The sequence below is a fragment of the Pleurodeles waltl genome, chromosome 9 (genome assembly GCF_031143425.1).
Source record: "Pleurodeles waltl isolate 20211129_DDA chromosome 9, aPleWal1.hap1.20221129, whole genome shotgun sequence".
NCBI classification, from domain to species: domain Eukaryota; kingdom Metazoa; phylum Chordata; class Amphibia; order Caudata; family Salamandridae; genus Pleurodeles; species Pleurodeles waltl.
In genome coordinates this window covers 1,143,666,306-1,143,689,815 of record NC_090448.1, presented here as the reverse complement: position 1 = coordinate 1,143,689,815, position 23,510 = coordinate 1,143,666,306, and the positions used below count along the sequence as shown (strand labels likewise).

The following is a 23,510-nucleotide window of genomic DNA, read 5'->3' as shown; positions in this document are numbered from 1 at the left end:
TGATGAGAGGTTTGGACTGTCCTGTACCAGGTGACAGACATGTCCTATAGCTGTTCTGTCTTATATGAGGGTAAGGGGGGCAGGAAGTGTAAGACAATTATTATGCAATCTGTCTGAGCTACAGTCAGGCGCCTGACTGCTGGGTGTTATTGGTATCACATTAACAATTAACTACTATACTAGACACAGGTCAGTCCTTCTTAACATAACCTGAACATAGAAAGTTGTTAGAGTGTTTGCCAACATGAGTAGAATGTGCTGGTTGGGCTGTTGCATATACATGGACGTAGATTGTTTTACAAGGAGCGATTATTGTTCTAGAGTCTATCTCAGGATTACGAATAATGTAGACACAGCAAGCTTTGTCTCGCTTTGATTTATGGGGCAATCAATTTAGATAATTTTTACCTATTGCAAGATGGGGGAATCTTTGTGGTAGCGAACAGTGATGGATAGCCTCAAATGCAACTAAGCCACTGATAGGTCAAGGAATACTAGGGCAGCAATTCCTTTCTAGTGCACTGAGAGTTTTAGGTCCTCCCATATGGATACAAGGCTGACTCTGTGCCTCTTCGCGGTATGAATCCAGAGAGTTGGTCTGACATCATCATTCTTCTCTATAATTGTATACATTTTGAGCTGAATTCCATTGAGATTTGTCACCGAAGGTTTGCCATCGTGATGTTTCTGTGTTTTGGCACTCTGGATTGACGAATTCTGCTGGGATCTTGTTGAGTTCCTAAGATGAGCAGCCCATTTGTGCTTGTGGTGTAGTATTAACATATTGTGGTTCTGATGATTGTTTTTGTAGGCTCTATTATACTGGCATAGTATAATTTTGTCTTTTACTTCTCTTGATTTCCACCATTTGCATCGTGGAATGTTGAGTTTTCATTGTTTTAATGTTTTCATTAATCTAAGTGGTTTTCTTCTTGCCGTTGACCATGGATGTGATCTTTAAAATTCCCTGTCTGTCCAATGCAATGCCAATCCCCCTCTGTCATAACAGCTAGGCCGAAGTTTCCATAGGTAGAGCGTTTTTTGTTTTGCTAATAACTTTTGTTGCCATTTCATGAATCTTCAAAGAACCTTCCAAAAAGAAAAAATCATTCACCATAGACCACACTGGAAAGCTTTGAGGTGATCCACCAAGCGGGGGCTGAGAAAAAGTAGGAGTATCAAAGCATTGTTTTCCCATGTTATTTACTACAGGACATCTTGGGAAGCGATACAGAAAAAATGTCTGAATAGAATGAAACCAGATTTGGCTGAAAGTCTTAATTTTAAGCAGAAAGCATCCATTTTGTGATGTGATATAAATCTGTTCAGCAGTCTATTGAGAGATTCACGTGTAAAGATGTGCTCGGGAGGGCATGAAGGGGTTTAAAATAGGTATATCGTGATGTTTGGATCCTTGGGAGTCCACCAGCGCCGTCAATTTACAACATAAGGGTTTCTAAGTACCTGAAAGAGCTTTTTCTCCCGTTGGCCCTTTTCAGCCCAGCTGGACTAGCACCGGTCCTGCAGGACTGAAAGATGTGATTGGCTGGCCACAGCTTGAAGAAAACTGTTCGGCTGCCATTGTAGGACACAGGGACATGGTTTCTGAAAGCATAAGTGAGATCACAACAATGTAATGTAATAAACAGCATGATGATTGAGTGTATCAAATAAAATAGTCCCACATGCATTGCAAGCACTCAATTGGTGCAGAATTTTGCACCAAACAGCCAATAGTTCGAGGTAAGTGGGTACTACACAGCTAAATGAAGGCAAAGGCCGCAGTATCTATAGTTTAAAGAATGAAGCACACCACGTTCGCCAGACAGTTGCACAGTTATGCCAGGCTTGATATAAAAAAAAAAGAGAAGCATTTTTGTGGGAGATGAACTGCATCATTCAGTTCAAGGCAAGAACCTCTTTCCACAGATAAGCACAAGCAGAAACATGAAAATTGTTATTGTGAAGCCACACTCTATTTACCTCTATAATATCTGTGTTCCAGCCGGCAGAAGCCGGTTATGTTCAGGGCTTGTGATGTCCCTGGGAACCCCAAGGCTGCATGGCTTGAATAAAGCACAATTGACATTTTGTTTTGGATTTGTTTTCATATTCCCCCTGAAAGGTTTTGGCTGGCTGTGCAAGAACTGAAGAAGCAGCCCCTGCAAGACGTGCCTGCGAGGGTGGACGAGATCTGGCATGAGTTCCTAAGCCCTGGTGCTCAGTGCCCCATCAACCTGGACTCCCACAGCTTCGAGAGGACCAGCCAGAATGTCAAAGACCCCGGGAGGTACACCTACGAGGATGCACAGGTCAGACCGCCCCTTCGGCAGCCATTACTTATATGTCTTCGTGGGGTGTTTGTTCTTTAGCCCATCTGAGAACCTCACTAAACCATCCAAGTGTCATTGTCAATGTTTAGGCGTAACTGTCAAGATTCACGTCTCATTTATCTGTCTGCGTTTGATAGATTGCATTTTATCAATTATTGGATTTCCATTTTTAATTGTATTTTGTCCTAGGATCAAATAGCTTCTCCCACGGAAGTGCAGCACGTCACAAAGGTCACTGTGGAAACAGAGTGCCATATGATGTATATTTAACTATATGCTCTGCCACATTCCTGCCATTGACTGTCACTCATATGTATGCACAAATTAGGAATTTCATTAACATAATTTCCTTCAGATTTTCTCAATCTGTTTTTATAGCCTCGTGTCCTTTTTAAGGCCCTTGTCCTCCTTTTTTTTTATTTAATGTCCCCTTTAGTACCTTGTTCTATTTTGGTATCCCAGTCCTCTTCACTGCACTTTGTCTTCTTACTGTCAGGTCCAGGTCTCTCTCCGCCAGTGGCGTGATGTAGGTCCTGCGGCGCCTGCGGTGCGGAGGGCCCCCTCCCTGAGTTCCAGGGGGCCCCCTCCGCACAGTACAATGACTGGGTGAGCTCCTGACTGGGTCGGGGAGTGGGTCCTCCATGTACTTTGCAGGGGGGGCTCCCTCAGGTTTTGTTACGTCACTGCTCTCTTTTTTTAATCCTCTGCTCCTCTCACCCCGTGGCACTCCCCGCACAAGGGCTGTGTTTTCATTGGCTACCCGTTACTGACGCAGTCATACGCCGCCTTGCTTCACCTTACGGATGCACTGGCCCTGCTCTCAGACTCCCCCTAGTGGCCGGCTGGGGTAACAAGGGCAGGGCATGTGTCTGCAGCAGCACCCATCACATAATATAACTTCTCAAGCCAAAAGGAACTTTCATAAATCAGGCTCTGTGATCCATTGCCAGTGATTTCCCAGTGGAATATAATCCATTTTCTTCATTTATGTTCATTTATTGTAGCATGTTTACCCAAAAAGCTTAACAGAAACATTTACATTACAAACATTGAGTGCAGAATTGAAGAGGAATGATTGTGAAGTGATGATTTTTAAGGTGTCTTACGCAACACAAAGGATGGTCACTGGTGTGCAGACACCGAGGGTGTGCTCCATAACCTTGTGTACAGTTGTGAAAAGCAGCAATATTAGAAGAAAGCATAAACAGTTCTAAAACTGTCAAAGGAGACCATGTACTCTAGTGAGTTTATGGTGGAATAAATAGGTAGAAGTTAGATGTGATTGTTGATGTGGGGGTTGTGAGTTCGTGCAGATGGTTGGTTGGATTAAAAGATGAGATAGAGGAAACTGGGAATTTCTAGGCTGCAGGGTCTAACTTTAAGGAGTCTTGAGGGTGCAAGAAGCAAACACTACTTGAAGAAAGCAGGTAATTATGAGCAATTCATTTTGTCGCCCTGTGCGTGAATGTGTAATAGCATAAAATCAGTGGTGTAACAAAGGCCCCTGCAGCCCCTGCGATGTGAAGGGCCTCCAAGCTCTAGGTGACCTGCGAGTTCCTGACTGAGCTCGGAAGGGGGCCCCTCCACGTACTTTGCAGTGGTGGCCCTCAAGTTTCGTTACACCACTGCATAAAATGTAATGTATGTGCAATCGTAGAACATCGAAATGCATAGATGCTAGAATGTGTAATAGTTAAACCAGGTGTGCTTTGTCATACTGACCCAGTTGCATTGTCCCACTCTCTAGCCCACTCACTTCCTGGCCACATCCTGGTTTGGGCCCTCTTGTCTCAGCCATACAGTACTGTTCAGAGTTCAGCGACTCGTGCTAGAAATGCTCCTCTCACAATAAACATGTTCCTTGCAAAGAGCTTCACAGCTCCTTGAGCCTATGTTACACTACTTCAAATGTCTGTAGGACCAACCCTAGTGGGTCGGTGAAGGAGCCGTAGTGAAGAAAGTCATGGAGGGGAATAAAGAGGGGGAACTAATGAACACACTTAATTTCAGTGCAGAAAAGAGAAGAGAGTGAGCAACTGAAGAGAATAACAAACCTTGGTACTACCTTACCCTGTGTAGCCAACTGGAGCGATGCTTTCTCCCACCCCTCACTGCCACTACCACCGCCAGCCACACACAACGTATTATGTTGGACAGTAGTAGAATGGTATAAGAAAGAAAACGGAGACACTCTACACTGTTGCTATTATATTGTCATTTCATTTATGTAGTGCTTGCTTCCCTGGACAAGCCATTGAAGCACTTTACCCAGGGCAGCACAGTGCTCTGGACCCCAAGGTTAGGGGTTAATCCAGTGGTTATTGTTAGGCATTGAGATTGGTCTCGTGCTCTCATGGAGGTCACTCACTCTAGAGTATTTGTGGTGGAATAAATTAGAAGGAGTTAGATGTGAGCATTAATGTGGCAGGTGTTGGGGGTTCATGCAGATGATTGGTGGATTGAAATTATAGGATAGAGCACATTAGAAAGTGTAGGTTGCAGGGTATAACTTTAAAAGAAGGACAAGTTGAGATCTTTGAGGCGAGGTGTGGGAAATCTGCAGAAATATAGTAATGAGGATTAAGACAAGCTTGCACATGACGTAGAGTAGGCTTTAGAGAGTGCGCACAGATGAAGAGTATGCAAACGATGGACAGGTTGTGTGAAGAAAAAAGCAGCAGAGACAATCTGAAGCTTTAAGTCGTGGTCAAACTTTTCATACAGGTTTTTAGAAATATAGAGTAGACTTTTGAGACACACTGCACTTTGAGAATGCAAAACTGTAGAAATAAACCATTAAATGTGTGTTAGATAATGCTATATTAGGTACTTGCGAAAGACCCTAGAATCAGAGACTGTTTGTCTGCTGGTAGCCGGCTGCTTGATTACTGCTTCAAAAATATCAGCTAACCAGCACAGGGTTTCAAAGTGTAAAGTAACGGCTGGGCGCATATATGTGGAAATTACGAGACCTGTGGCCTGTGCTTCAATAAAAGCAGTAACCTCATCATCAAAGCAGTCTGAGAGAATATACAGTGTAAACAATGGAAACATAGATAAACAAATTCTGCAAATGCTGGAGAGGATGCCTTCTGATGTTTTCCCTTAAAAGTTGCCTTGCAGAGTTAATTATCAAAGCAAAGTTGGATCCAAGTGGATGTCCCTGGTTTAGCATTGCACAGGATGGAGGTGAGGTTACCTTCCCAGACAGTGACTGTGTTTTTCTTGAATTCATGTAGCTGGAGGGAGGAAACCCAGCCACTGAAGTGAGGACAGAAAGACTGGGCTAGCTTTAGCCAGTGCATAATTTGAGCTGGTGGTTTCCGGTGCTCGGCACCTCCACTTCATTCTTATCACCACCACTTCTGATAGTCCCCCACATGGTGGCACTGTTTGTCTGAGAGTGTGTAATAATTCAATCTGCATTAAAATGGATAATGAATGCCTCCCACATCATTCTTATATCTTTGAGTGGCCTGGATTAGTCTGAATTTTCACACTTGCAGGATTGTGACAGTTAGTTGTTGTATTAATACTGTCATTGGCAGTGCTGGTAGGGGCAATGGGGGTGCAAAGAGCACTGGCCTCCTGAGAAGTGCTCTGGCACTTACATTTATTTTTAAATTGAGCACTGCTTTTAGTAGTTCCACAGGGCCTTTTGTTCAACAAGGAGATTAGTGTTCCTGAGAAGTGCCATTTTCTGGATGGCAGGGATGTGGAGTGTGATTGCAGTTTCTATTAACTGCTCCTGACAGCTGCTTCAGAAAGGATGAAGAAGCCAGGTATGAAATCTCACACTTGTTTGTGCCCGTGTCGCGGGTGCTCTAGTTTGGAGCCAGCCCCCGTGACACCATCTGAGAGAAACTTCAATTTACACCGAAAGCTATGTCTCGTGGTGCAGCTTGAGAAAGACACCTGAACGAGAACCACCCCAGCCCACATTAGGGAAATTTGCTAAACATCCACATTCACTTTATTTCTTATTGCATTGCTAGCCTTTCTTGTGAACAAAATGGAAAGCTGCAGCAGGGTACCGTAAAGCAGCCCGTCTGACTTTGTCACTTTAAGGATTCTTGTATTTGAGTCTAAGGCGTCACGGATGGGCAGCGTGGCACAAACGTGGCACTGCACAATGTGGGAGCTCTGTCAGCTGTAGCTGACCCCTCTCAGTATCCATCAAAGATAGTGTCTGGGGAGTACCTGAAAGCTCAGCCTGATTGTGAACCCACTTAGGAGGAAACTCAGTGCAAGGTACTCAATGTGGCATGCCACTTGTCCTATATCACCACTCTGACTCATCCCTCAGCTGGGCAAAGTCATCTGCAGGTCAGAATGAGAATTTAAAGACAGTAAAAGATATGTTAGTAATCTGTCACAAATATTCTTCTTCTACTTCAAATAGTGAAATGATACACCTCAAAGATACCTGTGTAATTGACTGTGTTTTTCATTGAGAGCTGCCTTCCTGAAACTGAAGCATAACAAACCCTAAGTAACTACCTTTGCCTCCTTAGTGTGGAGCACAAGATGTTCATGTCCCCCACACCACCTCCCCAGTGTGGAGGATATAAACACCATGTCCTCCCACTAATGGCGAATGCACCAGAGGGATTTCTCTTTATGACCCCCTATTCGGGATGCAAGGGGATAGCTTCCCTCGCACCAGGAAGGAATGGATGGGGTCCCATCTTGGCCTTGGACTGTCTCTCCCAGTCACATGTCTGATACAGTCTTTCTGCACGTGGGGGCAGTTTGTTAGAATTTACCTCCAATGTGTCCTCACAAGGGATTCAGAAAGTACACTAGATGCCAAGGATAATAATTAGGACAAAACAAAAGTGATGGTTGTGGGGGGCTGCCCCATCCTGGCATCAAGCTGGCTCCACCCACATGTCCTAGTCAGTCTTTCTACCCCTGTGGGGTGGGCAGACTGTTGAAATTGCCCCCAATCTGCCCATCTCGTGGGTGGGGTAGAAAGCCCACTAGAGTCCCAGGATAATATCTGGAAAACAAAAAAAGGATTTGGTAGGGGGCTGGTTCATGGGCCATCTCTCCCCCACTTCTGTGCCTCACTAGTCTTTCGGCCCCAACCGCAGCCAGTTTTGGAGGGAAGGATGGGTTACCCTCCTTCTGCCTATTGTGTAGGGGAACATAAAGTCTCTAAATGTGAAGATGTAATCGTTTTTAAAACAAAAAACGGAATATGTGTAGCACTGGCTTCTAGCAACAGGCTGCCTTCCTGCCGACAAGCCCTTTACAGTTTTTCTGCCTCCTCTCAGAGGACAATTTCATGGTATGTATTCCCCACCTCCCTGGATTAAGGTGCAGAAAGCCCACTAGAAGCCAGAGATTAGAGATGAAAGTAAAGAATTGTGTGGTGGGCTTGCCCATCCTGGCATTAGAGTGCCCAACCTCATTGCCTAAGACAATCTGCCTTCCCCCCTGGAGCCCAGAGTGTAAGTACTGCAGGCATGCATCAAGGGAAGTGAGAAGAATATTTTTTCCCTACGTGTAGTTATGACTTATGGAGTGGCAGAGGGGGGGTACACACCTCATCTGCATCCCCAGCATGCAATAAGAATATCTAGAGCCCAGGGTTGGACCCAATGCCAAGACAGGTCAATGCACGGTGCCTAGTGGCTTTCCAACCCTGTGGTACAGAGAAGACTGGAGGTGAACTATCCCATCTGCCCGTCCCCTAAACTGGTAGAAAGACTGGTGCCCGGGGGGGTGGGTGCAGCCCAGTGCTGGAATAGAGACATCTCACACCCTATTCCTTATCTTGCTTTTCTCTCTGCTTGTTTGGCAAGCTTTCTGTCCTACCGATCTCATGAAGTGGGCAAATTGGGGAAAAACAACCCCATCTGCTCACCTAGGGGCAAAAAAGCCCACCCAACCACCAGGGAAACATTATTTTTAAAAAGTATGCGGTGGGCCTGATTTATCCTTATATTGGGTGGACCCAAGATGGTCCTTATGCCGTCTCGTGGGGCAGGTTGTGGTGTTCATCACTATCTGCCCGCACTAGTGCAGGGCAGGAAACCAACCAGAACACCAGAGAAAACACTGAGAGAAGAAATGGGATGGAACACTGGCCTGTATTGGCATGGGGCTCTACCCCAGTCAGTCTTTCCGTCCCCCAAGGGAGACAGAGTAGGGGCTTACCCCTCTCTGCCAACCCAAGTGTCAAGACTACACTCAAAGAAATCCCAGTCTCCTCACATTTGCCATTGGTGGTGGCTTCAAGTATTTGGGCACCGGGTCAGCCTACACTCAGGGATCCATACCTCAATGGGCATTTCTGGAGACAGGAGACCCGGAACAATCCAGGCTTGCTTGCATGGAGGCAAGCCGTTTTCTTAAAGAGAATGCCATTTAAACGTAAAATGTACTGCTAAAATCTCACTATTTCCTCTCACTTGTCATAGTGGATCACTGCAGTACCTCAGCTCTGTGCTAGCCGGCACCCAAGGAACCCCACCAAACATGGCAGTTCTGAAACTAGATACCTAGGGCATTCCAGGCTGATGTGACGTGCATGAATGCGCATGCCATTTATCATCCACACAGCTCTGGACATGTCTGGAAAAGTATGGGTCAAAAACTCTTACGTCCCCATATTTATATGAAAGAAATCTCAGGCCCTTCCATCCAGTGGCAATATTCTTACTATCTTGCATTTCCACATGTCTCCCGAGAAAAACAGTACCCCGCCAGCGTGGGTGGGCCTGGTGCATATGACAGGAATGGACCAAGTTTGTGACTGTGAAGATCCCATTGACGCTGCACTAATTTTACACTGTCTAAGTTTTGACCTGTTCCTGTCTCGCACAAGAGGCCCTTCCACACGTGTGTACCAATGTCATCAGGGGAAGTCCACGGATGCAGGTAAGTATGACTGTATCTGTTGAGTGCAAGCTGAAGAATTTTCCATTATATAAGGATATTGAGTTTTTTCACTTATACTTTGCCATTTTTAGGGCATTCTGGGTACAAAAAAGTGGTAGAATCAGTACAAGCTACACCACCTGGGCTCCTGGGTGTCTAGTTTCCAAAATGTCTGGAGTTGGTTTGGTGTCCCTGTTTGCCAGTGGAGCCCAGGCCCAAAAACTGCAGCAGTCAACCTCCCCAAAACTATAAGTTGAAAAGAAAAAATATTGATGTTTCCACATTGAATTTGGAACATTTACTGTTTCAAGCAATAGGTCACTCACAAAACTGGGGTACCGTTTTTACGGGGGAAGGGAGGTGATGCTGAATGGTAGCATATTTATTATGATCTATTGACTTTCTCCAATTTTTTTTGTCTCCCAAATATATTTTAAGTCAATGTGTGTAAAAGAACATACCTCCTTCAGAACCACCTGATATTATGGCTAACCCTCAAAAAAGTGCTGCAAATAATCCCTGTTCCTAAACTCGGGATCTTGGGCAGGTATAAAAATGCCTAGCTTTCCTTCATACCTATTTTATATTCATTAGATTTGACCTTATGAATTGATACATTCTCGAAACACAATGAAAAATAAATTCATGTCGGTTGGTGGTTCTGGGTATCTTGTGTCTTTGCACAACCAACAAACACTAGAAATCTACTGGAAGAGTATGAAATACATAATGGTATACAACTTGTGTACATCAGTCTTCAGTGCAAAAAGTTACAAATTAAAATACTGTTTATGTTTTCCTAGTTGCCTTCACATTTTTTTATTTTAATAATTAGCTTCTTTGGGGCAATCGTGAGTTATATGTTACAGACTAAAGTTAGAATGATTTTAAGGAGCTGAAATCAAAATTAAATGAAAGTTAAGAGCTCTGGGAATATTATACTTGTACGTGGGATCCCTGAAAGCCCTCTCAATCTCAGACTCTGTCAGGAACTTGGGCAAAACTACTTGTCCCAAAAAGCAGCCACAATTTGCACACCATCTTTTTGTGTGCAGTAATTTATTTTGCAAACCAACCTATGTACTAATAGGTCAGCTCTCAAAATAAAGAATTGGAGGTGGGGGTCGCAGAATGACCTGCCTACTTAATATTTATTTGGCAGGATGCAAATTGCAAGGTATTCCAAATGCCAACCTTCACACGGGCGGTGACCTGCGAGACATGGCAGACCACCATTCCTGGGAAAGTTTCAAAATGTTTGTTTTTTTCAGCAGCCCGAATTTCTTAAAAGAAGTTTTTCCATTTTGAAAAACCTCAGTGAGAACAGACAGTGATTTCCTGGAGCTCTGACTACACCCCCTCCAGCTGACACAATGATTCCCAAAGGGTACGGGGTGGAAAGGGGACTCTTTTCTGCTTTGAGAATCAGTTACCGCCCCAACTTGGGAGTCAGTAACTGGTCAGTAGTTTGCCACCAGAAACCACTGATACATAGATTAAAGGTTCACAGTTTGGAAAGGAGGCCTCAAACATGCTGCTTCCAAATTTCAAATCGGTGATCATTACTTAACCCATTTAGCAATCCGGAATTGTTTAACTTCTAAAGAGGTACATTAGAAAAAGTGTTTTCCTTGTTGCAAACTCTCTGATTTAGTGAATAAGAGTACGTGCAACTGGCCCATGATTCAGACTATCTTCAGTATCTACAATTGCAATACAAGATTTTGCGCCATTCTCTCCAGGAGACCAAGAATGTGAAGTTTTTATTGCCATCAGTCTTATACAACATAAATAAAAGGCGCCTCATTGGACCGGAACAATCCATAAAAGTATATAATGCAATGTTTAGTGTTTGCTCGGGTTATATAGGTCTTTCAGTTTTATTGCCCCTACCCTGGTTTAGAATGTGTGCAAATCAAACGTCACAAGTAGGTATGGAAAAGCCTTTGACCAAAAGAAAAATTCAGTAATTCCATCTTTGAAATGCTGCAACTAAATGGACCAGGCGCAGACCATTATCGGAAACCCGACTGGCTGGAATGCTGACCAATCAGATTTCAAATGTCTGACTGAGCGGCAAAAGCAACCCGGGGGGGGGGGGGGGGGGGGGCGGAGTGGATCTCCTTGGAGGGCCCTTTCACCCACCCCATCAGAGTGCGTTTCCTTTTCATAAAGTATTTCCTGCACATCTTTTTCTGCTTCTTAGAACTGTAATAAAGATGAGACTTTTACCAACAGGAATTTACCATCCTCTGGAAATGAAAGGTGTTATTGTTTCAGCCACGATCCAAATCTTTGTTCTGCATGCGGTACAGAGCTCTGTGCAGGTTCTTGTCTGCTGCTTCTTTTAGGTCTGGCATATACACAGCTTTATTCTCTTGTAAACCTTATGCAATCGAAAAAAATCCTAAAAGAAAATGCATACATGGATCCTTTGGGCCACCCCTCTTCATCAATTGGTCTATTCAGCTGACAATCACATTTTGGTTCTACCCACAGCGTTCTGAGCTGGTTTTCCTGAACTGAGTGATGATATTTTGTTAATCATGCGCGCATCCCTCTACAAAGAAGTGCACTCGAGAGCCAGGGATGCTGACCCAGTACTTCTTCCCGTCCAGGCTTTCTTCTTTCCAGTTTTTATCTTTTCTTATTTTGTAGGCGCCCCTGTGTTTCTAAACTACGTCAAGAGGTTATAGCAATACAAAGCCCAGAGTATGCTATCTTTGCACCGATAGTAATCGTATCTTCCTGTGACGAAGTGCATTAACATTAAAATGGATGTCAATACATTTCCCATTTACTGTTGCCTGCTAGGAAGCACCGTTACTGTTTTTTCTCAAACCTACATGAAGTGGTTAATTCTTTTTTAATTTAAAAATTGTATTGCAAGCGAATGTCCACCACGTGCAGGCTTCAACAGGTTTCAGGTTTCTTTTTCAACTTTTTAGTTTTGTAGCCCAATCTTGAAATAAAAATAAATAAAACACTTACCTGACCAGCTTGCCAGAGCCAGACGTAATTTGCCAATATTTCGTCTACTCTGTCCTATTTTGGGAATGAGATATCTACAGTAGTGAAAAAATAAGCATTGATATCTTTTTTCCTATTCCTGAATTTATGAAAATATCCAAAGTAGCCATTTTGCAGGAGCTTCCTGCAGTCGCAGAAAACCCTATAACTCTTCCCAAAGTCCCCTCGCGGGGCATTGTGTGCCAGTTGTAAGTGTACAGCTGCCTTCCTGCCTTTGTTTAGGACTTTTTGAAAAGTGTTTTGGTGCCAAGTGTACTTTAAAAATCACAGGGCACATAATCTCTTAATTTCGTCAGATTGTTTCAGGATACTACACCATGTCGATCCCAGAACTGATACCGCCTGTTTTCCGGGCTGCACACATCCAGCGTCATTTCCTGTGACGTCACTGTTGCTGTGTATTTGGAGTTACAGATGCAATGGTGTAAAATAAAAATGACGTGAAAAAATAACTCAAGCTATTTGCCCTTTCTTTAGTCAATAATTAAAACAAATGCTTAACCTTATTGATTCAAATATAATAAAAACATTTTACTAAAAATGCTTTTATGCAGTCGTGGGTCAAGCCACAGTTCCCCTCTGAGTATTATCGGGGGGTGTGAGTGCAGCTGCCATTCACCCCTCCCGTGACCATCCCTTTGGTGGAATTCCAGCTAGCCACATTTTGTAACAGACATTGGCAAAGCAAATAAGTCGTGCCTTTGGAGGCTATTGGCAAAAAGGCAGAACATAACATTTGCAGGCAGATGCACCAAGGAACAAGCTCTGGCAAAGCAAGACCTATTGACTTTGACAATCCAGTGTGTTTCAGCCATGTTGTTCACCAGCGTGGCTGCTGTTCAGCATGACTAAAAGTTAGGGGCATAGAAGAGAGTGGCATGGAGTGCCATAGAGTGGAATGGTGAACAGTGGAGTAGAGTGTTGGTGAGTGGAGTGGCAGAGCCTGTTGTGTATCGGAGTGGCAAAGAGTGGGCTGGTGTAGAGTTTTGCAGAGTATAGTGGAGGAGAGTGCAGTGGCATTGAGTGCAGTGTACAATGCAGCAGCATAGTTTAGAGTGGTGCATAGTAGAGTGCAGTGGTGCAAAATGGAGTGCTGCAGAGAGGAGTTGCGCAGAGAGGACTGGCACAGAGTACAGTGGCATCAAGTATAGTTGCGTGGAGTGGTGCAGAGTGGAGTGGCGTAATGTTGAGTGATGCAGAGGGCAGTGGCGCAGAGTAGAGTTGAGTGGCATAGAGTGCAGTGGCTTAGAGTGCAGGGTAGCATTGAGTGGCATAGAGTGCAGCGGAGTAGAGTGGTGCAGAGTAGAATAGCACAGAGTGGGGCAAAGTAGAGTATAGTATCACAGAGTGCAGTGGCATAGAGTGGAGGAGTGCAGAGTAGAGTGGCGTATAGTTGCAGAGAGTACAGTATTGGAGAGTAGAGTGTCAGAGTGCAGTGGCATAGAGTTGAATGGCATAGAGAGCAGTGGTGTAGAGTAGAGTGATGCAGAATAGAGTGCAGTGGTGTAGAGCGTAGTGACATAGAGTGCAGGTGTGAAGAATGCGTTGGCATAGAGTGGATTGGCACAGATGAGTAGAGTGGCACAGAAGAGTGGCACATAAGAGTAGAATGGTGTAGCGTGCAGTGGCATAGAGTGGATTGGCACAGATGGAGTAGAGTGGCGCAGAGTAGATTGTTTCAAAGTAGAATGAAGGAGCGTAGAGTTAAGTGATGCAGGGTAGAGTGGCATAGAGTGTAATGGCATAGAGTAAAGTGGTGTAGAGTGCAGTGGTGCAGAGTACATTAGAGTGGCGTACAGTGAGTTGACGTAGAGTGCAGGGGTTTAGAGTCCAGTGTTACAGAGTAAAGTGCATTGGCATAGAGTTTATTGGCATAGCATGCAGTGGCGTAGAATGCAGTGTTGAAGAGTGGTGTAGAGTACAGTGGCGTAGAGTGTAGCTGTGCAGAGTAGATTGGTGTGGCCTAGACTTGAGTGGTATAGAGTGCTGTGGTGAAGACTTCTGTGGTGTAGAGCAGAGTGGCGAAGAGTGCAATGACATACAGTAGAAAGGTATAGGGTAGAGTAGAGAGGCGTAGAGTGAAGTGGAATGAAGTGCAGTGGCGTAGAGTGGAGTGGTCAGAGTGCAGTGACACGGAGTGGTGCAGAGTAGAGTGCAGTGGTGTGGAGTGTTGTAGAGTAGAGTGGAATATACATCTATATCTGACCCCAGACACACTCCTGGAGATAGAGACCGTTTTGTGTGAGGACAGGCAGAGTTATATTCATGTGTATGTGTCAGCTCCTCTCACCACTCTAGCTCAGGAAGACCCATCAGGACATGTAGTGCACACCTCAGCTCCCTTTGTGTGACTGTATATAGTGAATACACAAACAGCCCAAATGTCATCCTGACCCAGGATGGTATTCAGTAGACGGGGAGAGGCACAGAATGGCCAAGGAAGAAAATGCCCTCTTTCTAAAAGTGGCATTTTCAAACCCACAGTTCACAAACCAACTTCACCAAAAGATGTGTTTTTAAATTGAGAATCCAGAGACCCCAAACTCCACATCTCTATCTGCTCCCAATGGGAAATTACACTTAAAAGATATTTCAAGACAATCTCCATGTTGCCCTAGAGGAGGGATAGGCCTTGCAATAGTGAAAAACGAATTTAGCAGTATTTCACTATCAGGACATGTAGATCACACCAGTACATGTCCTACCCTTTTAAAAATATTGCACCCTGTCCACAGGGCTGTCTTGGCCCTATCTCAGGGGTGACTTACGTGTAGTAAAAGGGAAGGTTTGGGCCTGGCAAGTGGGTGCATTTGCCAGGACAAAATGGCAGTTTAAAACTGCAGACACAGACACTGCAATGGCAGGCCTGAGACATGTTTGCAGGGCTACTCATGTGTGTGGCACAATCAGTGCTGCAGCTCTTTAGTAGGATTTTGAATTTCAGGCCCTGGGCACACACAGTGCACTATACTAGGGACTTACTAGTAAATCAAATATGCCAATCACAGATAAACCAATCATCACTACAATTTAGACAGAGAGCATACGCACTTTAGCACTGGTTACCAGTGGTAAAGTGTTCAGAGTCCTAAAGCCATAAAAAAACAGGTCAGAAAAAAATAGGAGGAAAAAAGCAAAATGTATGGGGTAACCCTGGAAAAAGGGTCAGGTCCAACACAGGGGGGGGCTGCACTCTGATGCTCCTGATAAAGAGCTGCTGCTGTTTGAAGGGATGGCTACAGAGATCCAGTCCACAATCCTTAAATTATCAGAAAACCACACCTTCACCAACTGATGCAATGGTTGCTGTGATGTCTACATAGGCTGCTACTGGCTGAAACAGGTCATCTAAAAAATCTCCCAGAATTCTCCCTAGATGAGTCTTGATTTTTGCTAACACCTCCTTCAATTGATAGTTGCTTTATTCGCCCAGGCTAGTATTTATAGAGGTAGCATGGCACAATATTGATTGACCAAATATTTCAATATTGTGGCAGAACACTTTAATTTGCAATCTCAGGCTCTGATGAAGAAATAACTACAATTGGGAACTAGGGCATCAGATATGGTAAAACACTGGTCACAAAAACTGGGAGCAAAATGCACACCAACTTTTTGCAACTAGTCTTTAATTGGGTAATGGGACCTTTATACTAATAGGTCGCTTCACACAATCTCCAGTCATAGAGAGGGACACAGAATGACTTGCCTCATGAATATTAATTAGGCAGGTCACTGTTCAGCACCCACTGGCATTGTCTACAAACATAGGAGCGGTGACTTGCATGGAACAGCAGACCACCATTCCAGTGTTTGTATTCCCAAATTTTTATTTTTTTTGTTTAAAGCAGATTTGGATTTTTTAACGGACCGGTACAGTTATATAACAAAAAAAGTTTAAGTTTGGGAAAACATCTACCCGACCACTGACCTCGCCTATAAACTGCCTACAGCATTCACAAATACGAAGGTGTCCCAAAGAGACAACGTTCCCTTTGCGAATCAGCTACCACCTCCTTTGATGTGCTGTTAACTGATTAGTGCATTGCAGCTACAATTGTGATTGCAAACAATTGACACAAAAACTGCAACTTGCAACTAGGAGGGCACGCCCCTTCCACACTTCTTCCTAACCCGTTTGCAATTCAGAAAGTCTTTGCTGACTCAGAAAATGGGTTTAATATATAGAAAAAAAGCCATTTTGCGACTGAAAAACTTGTGATTTTGGAAATCACACAGTTGGTAGTTTCAAAAAGGCTTTGTACACCTGGCCCTAGAATCTTAATGGAATATTATTGTAGACTGCTATGTTGCTACAAGAGCTTTGGCAGAGCTAATGGTCTAGGTGGCTTGGTTGTCATTCTGATTGTTGTAGGGTTGTATAAGTAAAGGGGCGATCTAGTGTGCAAACAATTCTAACAGTTTTTATAGCCTAACCCTGCATGATAACAATCACACATCATAGGCATTCTATATCGTGATTTATTTGATGATGTCAACTTGGGTTTACAGTTCTATTGTGACATCATTCACCAGATCCACCCTTTAACCTCAATATCCGGAAGCAGACTGCTAGACTGCCGCTGTGGTTGGATTGTTGCTGGTGCTATTGTCATTACTAAGGCCCATATTTATGGGCAACCAGTGTAGGGCAGCTCTGCAAGTCTTCTTACTGCCCTACGCCAATGTGAAAGGGCAGGAATGCACCATATTTAATAACTACGGTGCATTCCTGTCCTTTCCCCCTGCACTTGTGCACAATTTGCTGCCTAACGCCAACACAGGAACCCTTGAACCATCGTTGAATGGTGTCTGTGTTGCATGCAGGATTGTTTTTGTGCAGGAAGGGGCGCCTTCCTGCAGAAAAACAATCCAGAGAGGCGTTTTCAAAGTGTGCTGCAGAATGCAGCACACATGGAAAGAGTAAAAAATTATTAGAAATAAACATATTTCTCCTTGTTATGCCACCCCTGTTTACGTCATTAAGTAAATCTGGGGCAGCATCAAATTCCTATAGTGTTGCGTGGGAAAACCCGTCACAATTCCCATGGAACACCCCGCTGGCACAGAGTAAGGCAATGCAGTGGCCTGTGCTGCTTTGTCTTACTCGATATCCATGATGCCATTCCAAGCCCCGCAAAGTGGCTTTATGTGACCTCATAGATATGGCTGTGCACTGCCAGAGCAAAAAAAGTGATGCTACAGTGGCTCACGCCTCTTGTAAATATGCCCCTAAGAGTAAAACCCCTTCTTCTACACCTCCATTGTGCTGCTAGTACTTAACAACACACACATTCCTAGCTTCAGCTACGCGACTGTCTGATTCCTGAAGGGCAGTTAGTGGACCTTATCTCCTCCTTTAGACTGAATGTGTTTCTCGAACAATATAGTGCAAGTGGGAAAAGAGGCACCGGGACCTAAGCTAGTGTTCTTCTGGCTCTTAACTGAAAATCTGGGATCTTCGGAGTCGTGACTCAAGCCGGAAGAGGAAGAACCAGAATGCTGCAGCACCACAGAATCCTAGCTATTATTTACGCTGAATAGAGGATTCTGCGCTAGAGGACGATGGATCGAAGCGACATAGGTTTGAGGAGATGTCATCAATGAACGACGTGAGCATCAACAAAGGTCAATAACAATCAATAATATAAATCTCCAATCAATAACCACACAAGTTTATTAGGAAGAATTCATAGATTTATTTCCCTATATTAACAATGCTAATGTCACGAAAATAACTCTCAAACAAAAATGATAAGCATATAAGATCAATAGCAGTTGATTAAAGTGTCATTTATCTCAATTTGATCAAAACAATTAAACAAATTATCTCCAAAAGAATCACACTTATTAATAATACAAAAACCTGTAATAATGGCAAAGTATACATTAGTTCAGCATCAAATGATTTCAAAATAAGTCATGAGCATTTCGAAATTAGTTCCCTCACTAACTACAAATTAGCATCAACATGTTGGGCTTCATGTGAAAAGAATTTAGTAACACAAATTTAGAAAAACTCTTTAACTCAGTTAATGGTTAAAATATTAATATTCAGCAATCATGTCATTTGTTGCAGCTGGTACCTGGAAAGCAAAAGACACAATTTACATCACAATGGCATACATTACCCAGAATAAAAGTAGAAACAGCAAATAGCTTGCTTCAGTCAGGGGATACCATCAGTTATGTCATCAGAAGATTTGGGCCTAACAACAGCTACACCCACTCAAGTCTGCTATCTCTTGTCTGCTCTCCTCTGCACTCATCACATCACCCAACCCAGAGAATTCGACCCAAGTTGTTATACTAAATCCTAATAACCTTATGATTGGTCAATCTACGGGGTGGTTTCATTTCAGCCAATCAACAACTAAATTGATGACTTAAAATACAACAAATCTACGCTAACTATAACATTTTCTTCAAAAGTAGCGTTTCCTCTACCGTCTCATCTGTAGCTCCATTGTTTCATCGCCTTTCGAATATCTTGTCTCAGGAAGAAACCTTTACAGTTTCAACTCACTTCCATCCTGAGGGAAAGACCAGATATTAGTAACATTCTCAAACAATAGGACATTTCAAATTATGCAATGCTTGGTTAAAACATGACCTTGTAAGACATAACGTAGCAACCCACTAGGGGTAGCTGTGAGCCCATCTACACAAAAATCGAAGACACTTTAATGAAAGCTTTGAATTATGGAAAATAACCACAGCATCTAGTTAGAATCTTGCTCAGCTAAAAACAGGGAAACGAACATTTCAAAGTCACTCGTTTTGCACATTAATTCATTACACATTTTAGTATGAAAATCATTAATAAACATATTGGAAAATGTACGCTCTCACAAGAGTCTTCATTGATCAAACACTACAGAGCTTTCTATGTGGCAATTCATAACCTGCACTTCCCTCTTGCGTAGAACCAGGCACACGTCCTCACTTTATAAATTTAGGATCCAATCACCCACAAAAAATGGGGAAAAATTACCCTGGAGTGGAGAACCACTTCCTCAGCATCCTGACTTATGAAAGTGAAACCACACACTTGTTCTAAACTCTCACGGTGCTACATCAATATGAGGTAACTCGAGAGGTGGAACTTGGTGGAGTTGCGTGCCAGGCTATAGAGCAGCTTTGTCATCTAAGGAGGTCCAAGGAGCAGGCATCGACCACTCTCAAGCATCCTGGTCCTCAATTATCCAAAGCCAACTGCGGCGTGGGATGGTCTGAAAAAAGAAGGGGCTTTGAACACAGAAACCCTGCCCCAGCCGTGGTCAACTGCCTGAATGGCCGAATCCCAGCAGCGGGCACAGAAGACACCATCTCTGCTCAGCAGCAGGACTCGAGTTGGAGAATGACGAGAACAGTGTGGTGGGTAGTCCTTTGCCTGTCTCACCCTGGAGGTGAGATGGTCTCAGTTTAGAAAGTGGTTATTAATGGATGCCCATCACTAGTGTGGCAGCAACTCAGTGATGCTAGGATGATGGCGTACAGGGATGCAGAAGCGAGCATAAGACCAGTCTGGGTTTGCTATGCATACCCTTCTGCTCTAATCAAGGTTAGAACCTGGACAATATTTTCATGTGATGTTCTGTAAAAAAAAAAAAATCTGCATATTTTAGCCCTTGAAATTAACAAAACAGTAAAGGTAGGCAGTACACGCCCCAGCACTATAACAGCTTGTCTGTGGTCTGAGGGCAGCCAGTAATAGGGGACCCGTTTGGTGGGCAGTTTGTGTAGCCAGAGTTTACGTGTGTGTTTTAGCCACAGAATAAGCCTTTAACACTGTGGCTGCTGTCAGATCAGACATTTCACGGCCTTGTGTGAAGAAACACACGTCAGTGCTAAAATGTCCGCTCTGAGCATGGGCGGGTCAGACCTTGTGCTCACGGCTGCAGTCAATAGACAAGGACATGGCCGTGAACACTGCTTCCGGGTTACGTCAAGTCATTCTGTGTGAAGTTTTTCGGAACGACCTTGAGACAAGAGCATTCCCAATCTTCACAGAAAGTAAAACCTCAGAGGGCAGGACGAATAGCTAAGGCTGATCACAGGGGCGGCTGGTGTTAATAATGCTTGGTGGGAAGGGGGGGGGGGGGGGATTTGGGTGGGGGGAGCTTCAGTGGCAGTGCTTAATTTGAAAATAAAAAGGTGCCGGTGCCCAAAGCCCTCTTAAACACTCGGCTCCTGCAAATAAATGTGTAATAATTATCGTCTTCTGGAGGACTGAACATTAAAGAGTGGTTATTCTAACAAGCTGGGGAATTTGGACATACCATCTATAACAGTGGTTCCCAACCGTTTCACTTCTGTGGACCCCCATTTTATCAATACTGGAGCCCGGGGACCCCCACTGAATCATTATTGGAACCGGGGGACCCCCACTGAGTCAATACTGATAGCTGGGACCTAATATTATTACATTTTTTAAGCTGCCGCGGACCCCCTGACGAGGCTTCGCGGACCCCCAGGGGTCCCCGGCCCACAGGTTGGGAACCACTGATCTATAAGAACTGGCTTTTCCATCGAAGAAATCTGTATATCCGGATTTGGAAGATATCTTCTACTGATATGATGGCATCCTAAAGAATTGGCGTATTGCTCAGTATGCCGGTGCCTGCTGTGGTTATTGCTCCCACACATAAACTTTAGCTTTGGAACCGCCCTGATGAAGGTGGCCTCCAAATGAAAGGAAACGCGTGTAGACCTTGGTTCCTACAGTTAGTTGAATTCAGTGTCTACATAATCCATGTTTAATCATATGTGAATAAGTGAATTGATTGCTATATTTTTTGGTTCTATATCAGCCTTTAGTGGATAGGTTACGTTTTTTGTACATACGTTTTCTATTTGTATAGGTATATCAGTATTGTGGATCTGAGCTTTTATGACTTTGTATGATTCAGCACATGAGTTGGGGGGTCTATTTTTTGTAGTTTGATGTGGGTGGGATGTTTGATATTTTTTGTATATATTATGTAGATATTTTTTTATAAGCTTTGTGTTTTATTCTGATATTTTCTTCTGTTTTTCCTGTATATATCTATTAAAATATTAATGAAATAAGAGATTGATATAATGCTATATGAGCTTTTACTCTGAAAAGATATATCTATAAGTACTGTATTGATTGTCCGCAGATGGGACACACAAGATAATGAGAGCTTGACATACGCTAAATACAATTTTGTTATTATATGTATATCCTGATGTTTTTCTATATATATATCCTTATAGTGGCATTCAATAGTAGCTCTATACTTCTTCTTCTTTTCAATGATTATTTCCCTGGATGAGCTACTTTATCCAATCAGGGACCCTCTATGGCTCTTATTCATATAAAGCCACTCCCTGCCCCTTCTGCTCACTCTTGCAGCTTTCTACTTTCTCCCTTTGTGACGCTTTTTCGTTTTTCCCTTCATCCGTCTTTCCCATATGTGTCTTTTGGTTGCAGGCGGAAGAATAAGGCCTGGCCCTCAAAAATAAGTGCCGGTGCTCAGCACCGGAAAAAACAAGCGCAAATTAGGCACTGGTCAATGGGTGCAGGAGGGTTGTGCTTGCGTAGTGGGGGGGCGTTGTTTGCGAGGGGGTGGGAATAATGAAAAAAAATAAAAAATAAAAAAGCACTTACATGCTGCCTCGATGTTCCTCGCCTCCTCGGTGCTTCTCTGCGTCTTCTGTCCACACTGAATCCAGAAGTTTCTCTTATGCTGTTACAAATGCCACTCAGATGGGGACTGTGAGCCTGCACTGGTTCTTCAACCGTGCTGTGATACACTGCCCGGGTGCAGAGTTCTAAGTGCGCATGTCAGTTTAGCTGGCCTTGGACAGCCGGCCAAACTGACATGCGCACTTAGAGTGCTCACTACTCCTCCTCCCCCTGCTGTCGACGATCGCCCCGCCCTGTCCTATAAGGAGGAAGCGAAAAATAAAATGATAATACAATAGTTGCATTATCATTTTGTTTTTCTGCATCCTTTCAAGCACCAAAGCGACACTCCTCCACTATAGTAGAGGGGCCGCTCCTGGCTGATCTCCGAAAGTACGTGGGAGGGCAGGATAAACCATAGACTCCACCATGCACCATAGACTGCTAGATGGCTTATATAGAACCAAATGATGCGTACCCTGAGTATCAGCACCAGAATATCGATGGCACACAATATGGAGAACAAAATATTGAAATTAAAATACCAACAGGTACGGCAGTCCAGTTTTACTATACTTAACTCCATGGATTTTGTTCTTGGTGAAATAACCCAGTGGAGGTTAGGCTTGTCTTTCTATTGGAAATGCCTTTTTTGTGTTGCTGATGACTTTAGCACTGTTTTACGAAACTTTCCAAAAAATGCTACTTTTTGACTAGTTTTAGGGAGACCCAATAAGCAGGCGCCGAAAAGGGGTCAGGGGGGCAAAATGTGTTTTCCCCATTCATTTTTCCATAGAAAATGTAGACACAGCTACAGCCCAAACATCCATATGCCCCACCTCCCTGAACCTCGAAAGGCTGTGGGGGTCCCATTCTCCAGGGCCAACTCAGTTTCTGTGACCGTGGAGCCCATCCCAGGGGTGCAGTAGTTTTCCTGCCCGCACCAGTGCAGGCAGGAAATGATATGTTTGCTCCTGTCTGGGGGGGTGATTTAAAAATGCAACCATGCCTTCCCTGTCTGCAGGAGAATGGGGAGGGAAACTACTATGTCCCGTGGTGCCCATGGGGCCTGCCTTCCCATTTGAATGTCATGTGGCCCTGAAGGATAGGGTCCCCAGGGCCATTTTTGGGTCAGGAAGTGGGGGCATGCACCCCCTCCCCTTAAAGGCCCCCTGGGGTTGGTATCCCTTGGGCCAATTGTAGCTTTGAGAGGTGAGGCACTCTTCCCCCTCCCCTCTATAAATATCTTGAGATGGTGACCCCGGGACCTGAAGTGGATCAGGAGAGGGTATAATTACCTCCTCTCCTTTAAAAACAAGCCTCGGAGAAGGGGTCCTCGGGCCCAGAGTGGCTTAGGAAGGAGTGCTGTGCTAAAAGGTTGGATGCAGAGCCTGGCCAGAGGCCTGGCTCTGCAGTCAACCCCACACCATGCATGGCTGAAGTCAGAGCGCAGTGTGGGGTTGGCTGCCTGTGGGAGGTTTGGCACAGGGCATGGCTGCAGGCCAGACTATGAAGCCAGGTGCAGCACGGGGTTGGCCAAACCTCCGTTCTGTGCTCTGTGGAGATGGCTAGCTGTGGACGGGTTAGCCACTGGGCCTGGCAGC

General features: G+C 44.2%; 1 protein-coding gene across 2 annotated transcripts in view; it reads left to right on the top strand.

The window, feature by feature from the left end:
- RGS6 (regulator of G protein signaling 6) overlaps positions 1-23,510 on the top strand; it is a 964,496-nt gene that overhangs the window by 801,699 nt on the left and 139,287 nt on the right. For both annotated transcript variants that reach the window (XM_069208950.1, XM_069208949.1), the window contains exon 15: positions 2,126-2,312. In XM_069208950.1, the coding sequence (XP_069065051.1) occupies positions 2,126-2,312 (187 nt within the window). The remainder of the gene's footprint in view (positions 1-2,125; positions 2,313-23,510) is intronic.